Raw genomic sequence first — 14800 nt, 5'->3', positions numbered from 1 at the left:
TCCCCAAAATATTGCTGACTGAAGCTACAACTGTCCTCCAAGCCCATCCTTGCGTCTTGCCAGCCACATTGGTGCTACCTTACACTGTTCCTGCCCCCGTCCTACCTACTTTTCACCCTACCTGCTCTCTTCCTCTTCTTGTTGGTCAACCGCTCTGTTCACTAACTACTCTACACTTCCTCACCACTAAGGCACTAGAACATGTGTGTAAATGTCTCCATTGCTGTACCATCTACACATTCTTTACTTCCCTTACCCTCTGCCCTGATAACAAAATGCACAAAGGAAAATAATGTTATTCATACCAGCCATAGATCTTCAGCTTACACACAAATGTTCACAAGAGAATTCTTCTGTATCCTCGAGACAAAGGGGATCTATCCCACCCAGAACTGACCATGCACATAAAGAAGGAAGTTACCTGCACACAACCCTTTGACCTGAATAAACCTAGACATATAAGATGCCTCACAGCCTTGACTGTTTGCTCTGTTAACATAGACCTGCCCGGTCTATCTCTTACCAACCCCATTCCTTTTCGATGTGCTTTCCAACATCATTATACTACAATCTGGATTGCAGTCCTGCCTGCTAACAGCATATCCTGAGGAAAACAACTGGTGCTGTTAGCCCTAATTATTGTAGTTACTTCACTCCTTCTTCCCCATTCCAAATACACATTCATGAAGGGTCCCTACCACCAAATTCAACATATTCTGGGTGTAGTATTTTTTTAAATATCTACTTGAAAAGGTCCTGCAACAAAAAAAAAATCCAAAACAAAATCTACTTATCACTTTTGATTCCATGCAATGAGATAAAATGAGAGCAGTGACATAAATTGTTATCGGAGAACAGTTTCTCTGATTACAATACACATATCAGAATTTGGATTCTGACAGTACTCTGATTTCCATGCATTTTTGCAACTCTACAATACAGGGGCAGAAAGTAGGTGGGAAGCAGTTGTTTCATGGTTTAAATTCCTGTGAGTCTTTCCACAACCAATGACATTGCATGTTCAAGGAAATTCACCAACTCCTCCACTATCTCATCCAGTAATAGAAAAGGTTGGGAATTAACTCTTGAGGCGGGCAGAAGTAGAACATATTTCAAGATAGGAAATAAAGGTGGGTGTAGATATTTTGAATGTATAATTCCCCACTATATTTTTGCATGCGCAAATATACGCTTGTATATTTGATCAGTGAAAAAGGAATTCACAAAAATCAGTTAGTTGTAGGATTTCCAAGCATACTCAAGTAAATTCCCAAAAGTCATCAATTTGAAACCAATGCAAGGACATGCACCTGTGGGTTTACTTTTATGTATTTCTTTAAGAACTGGGCCACTAACTTATTTTATTGTTGCTCATAATGGTTTCACACCAATTCTCCCTCATTTTTTAGGTCTTGCGTTAGTCAGGACCTTTTAATTGTACCAAAAATATACTTATCTAAAAGGGGCTTTCAGCCACATGTTCGTCCATTGGTCTGTTCTTCTGTCATTCACATTTTGCTTCTACTCACAGCAATACAGCAATTCAGCATACAGCAAGAGAGCAATGGACCAGCCTATTTCAGCCACTGACTAAATTCACTTTGAGTGACTGCATTTAGCCCTTCCACAAGGAGCACATCAGCATACACGATAGTTCCCTTCAGTGCCAGCATTTTTTTGTTTTTACTTTATTACTTTAGTGTTCCCTTTGTTTCTTTGGCCTGATGTGATAGCCACCATCTAGCAGATCACAGTACAGGGGACATTCCAGCTTTATCAGTTCCTGTCTCCTATTAATGGAGTTATAAATTCCTTTGTTTATCTGACGACTGCTTTTTCACACCATACCAGCAACTCACATGCAGTCTGTATATAAGCTTATGAGGGGGCTCAACTTTGTAATCTTGCTGTAATTCAGTTTTTTCTAAATGAAGGGGGAGGGAGCACACTGCTTCACCACCCAACACAGTTCACCCATTAGCATTATGGTAAATGCAGTTCACTTTAAATGCTTAATTGCATGTTTGCTGAAGTGTTTCACAAAAGTTGGTGCGGGTTAGTGCTGTGAATCTCTAGACATGTGATTCTAGATATTATTAGTCACCAGTAGAAATAAAAACTAATTTAATCAGGGGTTGCCGAGAAAGCTGCCACAATCCTCTTTGGTCTCAGTACCTCTCTCTGGCGCCAGGTGCATCTCCAAAAGCTTGCCAGCTCAATGACTCAAGGGAGCCTTTTGAAAAAGAAAGGGGTGGGAACACACTGCTTTATCTCCCAGTACAGTTCACCCCTTAGCATTATGGTAAATGCAGTTCACTTTAAATGCTTACTTGAATGTTTGCTGAAGTGTTTCACAAACGTTGGTGCGGGTTAGCTGTAAATCTTCAGACCCGCGTTTCTGGATATTATCCATCATCAGTAGAGATGGAAATGATTGCCGAGAAAGCTGTCACAATCCTGTCAGATCTCAGTACCTCTCTCTGGCGCACAGGTGCATCTCCAAAAGCTTGTCAGCTCAATGACTTAAGGGAGCCTTTTCAAAATGAAGGGGGATGGGAGCACACTGCTTCACCTCCCAGCAGGGTGAACTGTGCTGGGAGGTGAAGCAGGGAGCCCCCAGCCCCCTTCATTCCTTTTTTCTGTCCTTTCTTTCTTCACCTCCTTCTTTCTTCCCTTCTTTCCTTGCCTTCTATCTTTTCCTTCCTTCTTGTATTCTTACCTTCTTTCTTGTGTTCCTTTCATTCTTCTCTTTCCTTCCTTTTTTCATTCCTTCTTTTATCTTTAAATTAATTTTTCTTCTTGCACTCCTTTCCTTCTTAGCCTCCCATCTTCCCTTCGCTCATCTTGATCTCCTTTCTTCAGTCCTTTATTGGTTTCTTCCATTCCTTCTTTCTTTTTTTCCTTCCTTTTTTCTTTCTTTACCCTTCTTTCCTTCCTGCTTTCTTGGCAACTAATGCCACACCAATTGGCTTCTTTTTAAGTCTGTATTAGCCAAGACATTTAGATTAAACCTATTGGGGTTTCCATTAGTCTATGGTTCTGTCATTTACTGTTTTCTTCCACCCACTCCAGCATGCATCACAGGGCAATGTGTCAGCCCACTTCAATCATTGGTGGACTTCACTATGAGTTCAGCCATTGGTGGACTTCATTATGAGTTATGGGTTGCTGCCCTTTCACAAAGAGCACAGCAACACACAAAGTAGTTCCCTTCAGTGCCATGGAGTACTATGGCAATGTGTACTTTTTTAAAGACCAAAACAACATTTTTGCCTCTAGCCAATGCTTTTGTTTAGATTGATGAGGGCCTGGCAGCTATCCGAACAATAAAGTTTGGCAAAAACCATAACAAAACAAGAATTTCCAAAAGACTGGGAGCCAACTCCAGACTTAATTGCTTTGTCAACACGTGTTACTTTAAATATCACCATGCATCAACACAATTTACTAAATGACAGAGAAATGTGATCTAATATTGCACATCAGTTCAGCAACAAAAAAAATTCAAGTTGCAATTTTTTATGATTTATTTTGAAAGCAATCACCCATTTTGCATTCAAGCTTCCGCGAAAAAACAGGCAGCATTATAAGCAAAATAAAATTAACAATTTTTGCACATGTGCATGTGTTTTTGTGCTGCAACCACTGTCAGTAATGCAAGTGGAGCTCACAGCTTACTGCTTTTCTTTACAGCGCTGGCCCGAATAGTAAAATCTTTACATTAGTTAATCATATAGGCAGCTTTGAACAATCCAAACATACCAATATAAATCTTGCGTTGGTGGCAGGGAACCCTCTTTCACAGATTTGTACTGTAAATTCGCAAAGATTGTCAGGAGGTTGGGATCAATTGTCTTTTAGACAAATAAAGCATGAAATCATGCGCTCTTGACTCCAAACGTCTAAGGTGTTGGACTATAGATATTCCACACCCACGATTTTACTGCACGCTTTCACTTTTCAGAAGTGAGGAACACCTTCTACCAAAGTACAGGTGCAACACTGACCTCAGACCAGAGAAGATTATTTACTCAGTGGGTGCAGATGTGTGTACAGGTCTGAGTTGGCATACCTGTCTACAAATGTATATTCAACTTCAGGGGTTCTTAATGGCTCAATGATCATTAGATTGGGACTCTGGTGCACCTCTCCCTCCTTTGTCAGTGTGAAATAGACACAGCCAGGGGGGAGTATATAGAAATGTTAGAGAGAAGATGGAGATTTAATGACTGGTGAGGTAGAGAATTAAGATATAAAATAGAGAGTTAGAGAGATGAAGAAGAGATAAGTACTGCAGAAAGTGAAGGGAGAGGGAGAATGAGAGACAAGACAAAGGGAGCTCAGAATAATTTAGAGGGAGGCAGATAAGTATAGAGAGGCAAAAGGAGTTGAACAAGGGAGGGACAGAGAGTGCAAGAGGATAGGGCAGGAATAATGTAGAAAGAGAAAAGCATAAATAAAGGTAGAAAGTGGTAACGTAGGATAGGGAGAGAGGGACAGACAGAGGTCGAGGTCGGCAGAGATGTAGAGGGAAAAAGGATTCTTTTATTTTCCCTCGGCATCGTTTCTCGAAATCTCCCCCCACCGCTGTTACCTGCACGGACTGCGGCTGCTGGATACAACAGGTTAGTCACTGTATTTCTTGTGCTGGACTTCCATCCAGCCCAATTAATATTTCACTTTCTTACAAGTGGGTTTTCTTGCAGAGAGTCTTTGTTGAGATACCACAGTGGGACAATGACAAGATGTTCTTTACGTGGTTTGGGGAAAGGAGCATGTGAACAGGCACATCTTGGTAGAAGTTTCTTTTCCTGGAGTGTGGAGAACTCTTTCAAATGAAGCATAGGGGTGTGTAGAGTTTTTTTTGTAGTATGGTTTTGAATTACTGAAACTCATAATTAATATGCCTAACCCCATACATTACCCCTTCATCATCTGCCACAGGCTGCCTTGGGCCTTCCAGCTTGGAACATTGGGTTTCTTGGTGAGAAACCTCAGACTCATGCGCTCCTAACCATTATGCCTAAGACGTGCCCCTGACTATGGCCCTTCCCCCCTACTCTCAGAGAATTGTGGTTTGCTGAGAGTTAATCAAGTTCAATGTTAATGCAAACAAGTAGCAACGCTCTTTCAACATTTAATGGAGAAAATATGTTTCCCCTTGATGAAAACCGTTCACTTAAACCCCACTGAATGCAAGGTTATTTGAGGCTCGATCTCACAAAACAACGGCATGTAGATCTACTTCCTCTAGGAGCGAGTGAGTACACACACAAATGTTTGCATGGCTCCTACTCCATTTATAGACTGACTTGAACAGTGGCTTTCTATTGGCTATTCGACACAAATGATTAGATGAAAGCAAGACTACATGAAAGGATGATAGAACATACAAAAAAAAGGTTAATGGCAAATAATTTTGCTCAAATGTCCTAGCCAATCCTTATGGCAAAAAAGCAAGCATAGATATCCCTGGCAGCTCTTTAATAAATATGTAGACCTGGGTGAAAAAAAACCAGGAAATAACTTAGGGAAACAGTTTCTTATGCCAGTGTATGGGCACACTTTTGCAAGCACCAAAACTCTGCTAGAAAAACCTTCACTATTACCAAGAGAAAGGCAGTATAACCAGGTCATCATTTCCTAGTATTACTACTGCACCCCTAATGAATACTGAACATGCCTTTAACTGTAGTAAGTGAAAACAAGCATTGGCAGGGACAATACGTCGCCACTTGATGGTCAATTGGCATTAACAATTCTTATACACGCGCAGCGCGTGAATGTTGCTTTTGTAACTAAAACGTGGCCAGATTGTGGCTCTGGCCCAGAAATCGTCGCAGACACATCCCCCAATATTCTGTCTATCGGCTAGACAGGCAACTAAAAAAGGGCGGGGCTGGCTGTTTTTTTTCGTACCCATTTCAAAATTACTTTTGAATCATTAACCACCCCTGATTTTGGAGCCCTAGCTTTCTCGATGCAGCTGCCGGACTCGCAGCCTTTTAAGGAAATGCTAATAGACCGCCCACCAGGACTCAGATGTGACTTTGCTGATGAGCTTAGCATGATTCTTGAATCATTTATTCGTAATGCTAATTTCTTGGTGTTAGGTGATTTTAACTTCCATCTGGAAAATGAAACTGACCCAGACTCCTTAAAGCCGATTGATGCGATGAATGCGCTTGGACTATCTTTAATTTCCAGAGGTCCGATGCATAAGGCTTGACACATGCTAGATGCGATCTTCTCCAACTCCCCAGATATTAATCTACTACCATCTCTTCCTCTCACCTGATCTGACCACTGGGCAGTCAGCTGGCAGATTGCAAAAACCCCCAGGCACAGAGACACAATTCAACAAACCTCTAGTAGAGCCTGGCACAAGATACAGCCAGCCGAACTGAGTGATGTCCTTACCTCCGTACCCTGGCAAAGAGCTGATAATCTGTAACAGAGTACTGAAAACTTTTCCCTCTGGCTAAACTCTGCTCTAGACATTGCAGCACCGGTCAAACAAAACTATAGCTACGAAAGTCTCCCAGCCATGGTACAATGTAAACCGTAGGATCTCAAGGCAGGACTGCCGTAGGTAAGAACAGAAAAAGAGAAAAAAATATGAGGTTGAGGAGAAAATTAGCTACAAAAACAAATTAACCGAACACAAAAAACGTATCCTAGCTACAAAAACTTCCTATTACTCTGAGCAGATGAAATCAGCTTGTGATGCCAACAAAACTCTTTTTCTAGTTATAGAAACACTGGTGGTACCAGCCAGCCCCAAACTGCAGTAATAAATCAAAATGTTTGTGATGCTCTGGCCAACTTCGTTCAAGAAAAGGTTGCCAACATCTTCAACAAATTTACTGCAGGCAGGACAGCCATTCAACTGAATGGGCAATTTCCACATCAGGTCAAGCCAGATTATCCACATTTAAGGCCCCTTCAGAAGAACAATTTACAAAGTTAATTCCATCAATTAAATTTGGCACCCCACAAGACCCCTGTCCTCCAAAAATAATGCACTTGACCCCTGCACAAGTAGCACAAAACTTGGGGTAAATCTTTAACAATATGTTCACAGAGGGTATCTTCCTTACACGACTCTGTTCTGCCCCTGCTAAAAAATGACAATCTGTAGTGAATGAGCCACTTTTGTGGTCTGACACCCTATGATGACCCTCAACCACCACCATTTTGTACTGACTTAAGTGTGTTATGTTACCCTAGCCTTAATGTAAGATGGGTTTGCATATGCCTGCTTCTCTTCTGTCCTGTAATCTTGCTGTCTTTTAGTAGAATAGTCTTGCCAAGAATAGAAGGTATGGGATGTTGAGGTGCAGTGTTGTGGGTGGTGGTCCACACATGTGCTCAATGTTGGATACTGAGGGATTAAGTGTATAATGTTATTTGGGTTAGGTGAATTATGACTTTGACCTATTGGCTTTGACGTGGTCTAATGTCATTCTGATTTCTGACTTTACCTTGCTTTATGGCAGTGCTGACTTTTGCCTTTGACATGGTTTCATGTCATCCTTGCTTTTCTGATTCCATCTTGCTTTGGGCCTTTGTGTGCATGGCTTAACTAACTCCATTTTCATGCTATTTTCTGTGCCTGCACGAAGCAGCAGTAGGTGGGGAGGGCATGTTTTGCTCTTCTCCTGTTTTTTAGCACTTTACTGACTAGAGAGAACTGGTTATTATCAGAGGAATGTACATGGTCTGTCTCGGAGCCATAGCAAAGGCCTGATCAACCGATGCAGTGGCCTTTGGAGCAGGCTGGTACGGGCTCTCATGAGAACGAGGGGGCGAGGCTTGCTAGAAGCTTTGTTTGTTTGAATTTGTATTAAAAAGGGGAGCCTACACTGGCCTGGTGGAAGTTCACGCCGTGGAGCAGACGTGTTGTCACGGAAGAGTGGTGTCACCTCTCAGCTTTCACCCGGTTCAAGCAATGGACTCCCCTTGAACGAAGTGGGGTGAAATGATGGAGCAGTAGGGGAGGTGTCTCTGCTACTAACTGTCTCTTGATTCTTTTCTGAATTCTTTCCTTTCCTTCTTATTTTCTGATTCTTATATCCATACATATATATTTCTACATATATATTTGCTTTGATTGTGTATTTCAATCATACTATTGATATGTTAGAGTCTGCTATGATAGGTACATTTGGCTTACTGTGTGGTGCTATTTACTAATAAATATATCCCAGATATACCAATTCGTCTTTTCCTTGTAGCAGGAGGTGTGGACTCTTCTTCGCCAAGTATTTTGTTGTAGAAGGATGGGTGAATTCCCTTCTAGCAGGTAATTGTGTTATAGGAAGTTGTTCTACTCCTGGCAAGTGATGTGCAAAGTATGTTTATATATTGTCTTCTTGCCTTGCCTTTGGGGGAGTGTTGAAAGTTTGCCCACCTTAGGAAGTGCTGTGTATATGTTATATTCCATAAGTTTGGAACTGATATTCTCTCCCTGGGAAAGTGACGGTACATACCTTGGTCCAGGGGAGATCTGAGCATTACACAATCTGAACACGCTGGACCTAAATAACTATTGCCCAATATCAAGACTCCACTTCACCACCATACTGGCGAGGAAAGTAATGCATGAACAACTCTCAAGGAGTACATAGAGGAAAACTCTCTCCTGGACGACACACAACATCAGTTCAGGAAAAACTGGAGCACAGAATCTGGCTCGCTGGTAGCCAATGAAGAAATCAGAGAAACGCTGGATGGGGGGGGGGGGGGGGGGGGAACGGCAGCTCTGATTCTGCTGGATCTCTCCGCTGCGTTTGATATGTTTAACCATAAGATTCTGGTTGACCGCATGCGGAGTCTGGGGATCGAGGACACAGTACTAGATCTCCTTCAATCCTTCCTGACCAATAGACAACAAAATGTGGCGATTGGTAACTTCACATCTAGGCCTTTCTCCCTGCCCTGTGGAGTCCCCCAGGGCTCGGCATTGAGCCCAACACTGTTTAATCTTTTATCACGCCACTGGTGATTCTTATCAAAACGCCTGGCTTCTCCTTGGCATCATATGCTGACGACACCAAAATTATGGTGTCTCTAGCAAAATCTGAAATCAATTCTGGCTCTGCCTTTAGGACCTGCATAAGCAATGTGAGCAAGTGGATGGACAACAATTGTCTTAAACTGAATGCCGCAAAGACCGAGATCATCATTTTTGGCAATAACCTCGCATTTTGGATGCCGGCATGGTGGCCGCCTGAGCTAGGCCTACTTCCTGAACTCACAAATAAAGCAAAAAATATTGGCTTTCTGTTAGATAACGAGCTGAAGCTCAAAGACCAAGTGGAAAAAATTACATCCCCTCATATTGCTCTCTGAGGCTTGTAAGAAACATTGAAAAATTCCTACCTTCTGAGCTTTTGAAAAACGAATCATTGCACTGGTGCTTTCAAGGATCGACTACTGCAACAGCCTCTATTTCAACCTCCCATCCGGCTCTCTGAAGAGGCTTCAGACTCTGTTCAATGCAGCTGCACGCTTCCTCTTCAAAATTCCAAAATATGAATCTGCTAAAGGAGCTATCAGAAACTTCCACTGGCTACCAGTCAGACAACGCTGCAGGTTCAAGACCCTTTGTCTGGCCTATAAATCACTGCACGGTCTGGGGCCAGTCCGTTTCAAGGAGACACTCAAATGGTATGACCCAGTGAGGACTCTTCACTCAGGTTCTGCCATGAACCCGACTGTCCCCCCATTTAATAGGACCACCTGGGGTGGGAAGAGCTTTTTCAGGACCACAGCTGTGCTCTGGAATAGCCCACTACTGACACTAAAAGCTTCTCCCTCCTTGCTCATCTTCAGGAAGGCCTTGAAGACCTGGCTCTTTTCACAAGACTAGCAGGCACACGACCAGGCACATGACCATCTGCAAGAAATCTTGTTCTAACTGCTCTGCATCTATACCCGCCCTCTATAGCGCCAAGATGCCCTCTGGCATGTGTTTGCGTATTACAAATCATTAATTCATTCATTTTTACAGATGCTATGTAACATTGACCGTAAAGTAAAGAAAAGAAAGAGGAAAGGAAAAAAGCACCATGACACAGCTGCTGCTGGCAGCCATTCCATTACTGCAGAAGAAGCAGGTGTGGGGAAAGCAACAAGAAGTGACTGGGGGCAAGGGAGCAATAGCACTTTTTGGAATGGGGAGCAGCCTGGCAGCTGAGCAGTCAAAACTGACTAATATTAAAACATGTTATTTAAAAGGCTTGGAGAGCGATGAAAAAGCTTGTTGGGAGCAGGTGAAGGGAACGCACCAGAGCAGATTGGGGGGGGGGGGGGGGGGGGGGGGTAGATATTTGAGTGGGTAGAAGCAGCACACAAGAGAGCAAGAAAATGCATGCACTCTTGTAAAGTGCTTAATAAAAAAGTAGAAAATAGTCCCCTAAATGCGAGTAGGAGGAGGATACAAGTCAGTCAGTCAAATGGTTGGTACAGAAGTTATGCTTCAGGCGAGAGACAAAAAAAACAAAAAACGAAGGCAAGTCATTGAATAAGTCACGAAGATAAAGGACAGTGACAGTATAGCCAACCAATGATAAACAATGGGTGGGCTCCAAGCGTACTGTAAGGTTTTGGTTTGGTCCACAAGTGGTCTTTCGCAAACAGAGAGCTAGAATTTGCTTAAGGGTAAAAACCTAAACATAGCTAGTTAACAAATTATCAGATCTTTATTCTTCTCAACATAGTTAAGGCACAGTTTGTAATTAAGAGCTTTGTTTCAAAGACAGCATACTATACACCACAAGAAGCACATTTTGCTTTCCAAGAGTTTTAAATAAACTTAACAAACAGCAAAAACATAATTGGTGCATGTTAGGGGGCATCATTTTCTTAACCCACTTAATTATTTTATAATTTTATTAATGTGTTTCTTTTATAGCAAACACATTACTCAAAGGTGCTAAAGCATTTGCATTGGTGTCCTAAAATGTATATAACTGAGGGTTTTCCTTAAAAAAAGAGTCGAGTCATTCAAAGCTTGGGAGGCTTGTTAACAAAAGGTGCGACCCCCATGTGGAGTTTCTTTGTTCTGGGAATATGCAACAAGTGACCTGAGGATCTCAGGGGCCTTGGAGGATAAAAGCGCTTCAGGTGGAGTTTGGCACCCAAAGAGTATTTATTAAAATAGTCTTTGTGTATCAAAGGATCTTAAACCTGACCAATGCAGATGCCTCCTTGCGACAGGGACATGGCAATGTTTCCTTACATTACAAATTAGTCTCACTGCAAAATTCTGAATACACTCCAGCCTGGTAATTTGAGCAACCGGCAGGCCCACATAGACAGCAATACAGTAGCCCAGCCTAGTCATGACGCCAGCAGATATTGTGGCCTGCTGAACATCTCTAGGTAGAAAAGGGTAAAAAAAATTCCCAGCACCTTCAGCATCCAAAAACAGGAATTAGTAACAGAAGCTGTACAGTGATCAAAGGCTATGTTTTCATCAACTATCACCTCCAGAGACATAACCTCTGTCAATTGGTGGGAGTGCCCATGGAACTAGGGCAGACAGTTGTTTCAACTTGGTTTCCAACTGATAAAAAAAATAGGAACTCTTTTTCCCCTCCCGACATTAACCCTTAAATATTGTGAACACTCGCGGCTGGCATGGCAAGGGTGAGAAAACTGTAGTGTTTGCCTCTCATTCGTTGCCTGACATGTAACGTAACTACTCCGTCATTGAGTGTGAGGCATTCGCTGACGCTTGGGTTACTGCTTACTTTAGGATGTTCTTATGGGGAGGTGTGTTCATCCTTAGGACAGATCATAAGCCCCTACTGAAAGTGTTAGGACTTGGTGGGACTAGGAACTGTTCTGGACGGTTAGGTTGCAGGATTACGATAACAGAGTGGAGTATGTTCTGGGATGCAAGATAAAGTGGCTGATTGCCTGTCAAGATTGCCTGATGGAAATGCTGAAATGACTGAGATTATTACTGAAGAGGTTGTAGCAAGCGCGGAAGATGTCACTGGAGGTTTGAGAACTTCCATTTCCAAAGATGAATGGATGAAAGCCATGGAGCTTCAGCGTGTGTTGAAGTTAATGAAGGGGATGGTCAGGAGAGAAAGTGCTCTTCCCCATGTGGTTCAACCACTTGGGCCAGACGCTAACCACCAGAGGGTCAGAGAAAGATTTTGGTGGCCGCTCATGGATGGGGAGATTAAGGAATGGATTATGAGGTGCAGTGTTTGCAAGGATAAACTTTTGAGAGTGGGTGAGGGGAAATTGCATGAGGAACAGCATGTGTCCGAATCTAAGGAAGTATGGAAGAAAGTATGTTCTGGCTTTATTGGGCTGTTCTCCTTTCTACCTGAACAGGATAAGTTTGCAGCCGGCCTTGTGGAAGCCAAGTCCAAGTGGGTGGAAGTAGTGTTCATAAGAAATATTACCACCTTTTCTACTGTTGGTTTTCTTAGTGATGTGTTTAGAAGAAAGGGGATACCTTCTGTTTTACTCATAAATAATAGCACACACTTGAGGTCAGAGGAGATTAAGTTGTTTTTGGACAATATGGGTGTGAGACGTGCTGGTGAAATGGTCTGGTGGAGAGGGTCAACAGGCATGTCAAATGGACTATGCAATTGGCGTGCAGAGCTGGTTTGTCTATTGAGGGGGTGGTGAAGGACATGCTCTGGGTATATCGCACTGCTATCAATTCCACCTCAGGGAAAAGCCCTGTTGAGATGATGCGAGACAGGTGTCCTGGGACCAAGTTGGTACTGTCAAGGATGCGGGAGAGTGTGGCAAGGGGTTGAGAATGTTTGACTAAGTCTGTGGATTTTTTTTTCTTGTGGCTAAAGATTGAGTCAAGGTCAAGCCTGGTGGTGGTGTAAAGGATTTAACCAAGTTTGGAGGTCCATATAAAGTTTGTGTGGTTAGTGGCAATTGGGTCAAATTGGAAAATGGCCAAACCTGGAACCTCAGGAGGGTGGCCTTGTACCAGGACAAGGAGAGGTGTTGGAGGGTTTGGGAATTGAGGGAGTAGAGTAGAGTCAGGCTCATGTTTGCCTTGGTTATTCATGAGAGATTGTGATTTTGCAAGTGACTTGGGAGGTGTTAGGTCTGATACCACTCCCAATGTATCGGGAAGAGATGATGAGAATGGGGAAATGGTTCCACCAGACAGTGTGACTCAAGAAAAAAAGGGTTTCACAGAGTAGTGGGGCCATGATAATTTCCCAAAACAGGAGGGAGATGAGAGTGAGGAAGCATCCTGGTTATTTGGGGGATTAGGTTTACGATTGAATTGTTTCTTTTTCCTTTACGTAATCAGTTCCCTTTTGGTGGGAGATTTGTGTCATGTAGCCCAACCTATCAACAGTATCTTTATGTGCAGCTTTTCTTCTGTTCTCTTGTTTTGTCCATTGTTGGTCGGGGTGCCTGTTCGGGAGCGTGTTACTGTTGTTACGGCTTTCTTTGTTTACCAAGATAGGGAGATGTGTTGTATTATGCCTAGGCAGCCTTGGCCACGTTGAGGCTGCACACCCTTCTATGACATCTAACATTCCATGATGTCACTTTTGGAACGTGGGAATTATGTGTGGACAGTTAGTTGGAGCTGTGCCCGGCAGGACTGCGGCGTGGGGTCTCTTTTCTTCTGTGAATAAATTTACCTTCTTCAAGATACATGCGAGACTGGACTGACAATTATTTCTAATCAGGAGAACCCTAAGTTCTACCATATAAAAGGTAGCAAAGAGATCCAGCACTATTACTACATCCGTGTCACCTTCAGCTGAAATTACCTTGATTTAATCAATTACAGCTTTGAAAGTAATCTCAAAAGCCGCTGCTCAGAGGAGTTCGGGTTTCACCCAACCAAAAGCAATTTCAAGTGTCACTAAATGAGGTATTTCTGCAATCTGAACTGTCACAAGTGATATAGGCAATTCATAAACTGCACTTTTATTTTACTCCAATATTTCTTCTTTCATTTGTCAACTCCGCATGTTCCCGTTTGATTCTTAGTCCTATTAAAACTGAGAATGCTAAGCAAACCCGCTCTGCTTCCACCTGCTCGCCTTTATGCACACCTGTGCTCCGCTTTCTGCTGTTCACTCCGTGCCAGGTCTGCTACACAAGGATCAGCTTGATGAAGGGCACGAACTTTGCCCTTTCAGTTACTGAAGTACCACTAATTTTTCAAAGTCGAGAGAATACCGACTGATCTTAAGCACGAGGATTTGCCGGGAGCCGTAGGGTATGCAGATACAGGGCCATCGGTGACTTCTGATGGCATGGACTGTTGTGTCATTTTTCCAGACTCACCGGCCGGTCGACGGTCACTGACAGACATGTTTACCGGCTTTCACTGCGCCTGCGCAAAACGCCGCTTCCAGCTCTCATCAGCACTTACCTGCGCTTGCAAGGGGACACGCTAAAATCACGGGATCCACAGGCTCCTAGCCGCAATCCCAGCGGAATAGCAGGCCCGGCTTTAGGCAGAAGGCGTAGGGAAGCGCACAGTAACCTACTGGTGACGGGCGCCGCCATGTCTGATCGGGGGCGGGCTCAAAGTGGGCGGGGACGTATCCGCACATTCATGCGCACGGGGCAGGCTTTCGGTTTTTACGTAACACGGAATGTGTGTTCGTCAGGTGAACTGTGCGGTTTGTCCACTATTCGTGGCTGTGCAGAGCACAGCGACAGATACACGGTGCAATGTGGTTTTAATCCTCAGCAGTGCTCTTCTTCTCCTTAACTCGAAAGAAGGACCGGTTTAGCGTTGGTATACGTTTCAACATTTTAGAAGAGGCAAGTG

The 14800-nt window shown here is 43.2% G+C and overlaps 1 protein-coding gene across 1 annotated transcript in view; it reads right to left on the bottom strand.

The window, feature by feature from the left end:
* Positions 1-14574, bottom strand: part of FDX1 (ferredoxin 1) — a 156781-nt gene extending 142207 nt beyond the window's left edge. The window contains exon 1 of the mRNA XM_085621536.1: positions 14396-14574. Within this exon, the coding sequence (XP_085477662.1) occupies positions 14396-14532 (137 nt within the window). The 5' untranslated portion in view covers positions 14533-14574. The remainder of the gene's footprint in view (positions 1-14395) is intronic.
* Positions 14575-14800: the final 226 nt, after the last annotated feature.

This window comes from Triturus cristatus, chromosome 8 (assembly GCF_964204655.1).
Source record: "Triturus cristatus chromosome 8, aTriCri1.1, whole genome shotgun sequence".
Lineage (NCBI taxonomy): Eukaryota > Metazoa > Chordata > Amphibia > Caudata > Salamandridae > Triturus > Triturus cristatus.
This window is presented reverse-complemented; position numbering and strand designations above follow the sequence as displayed.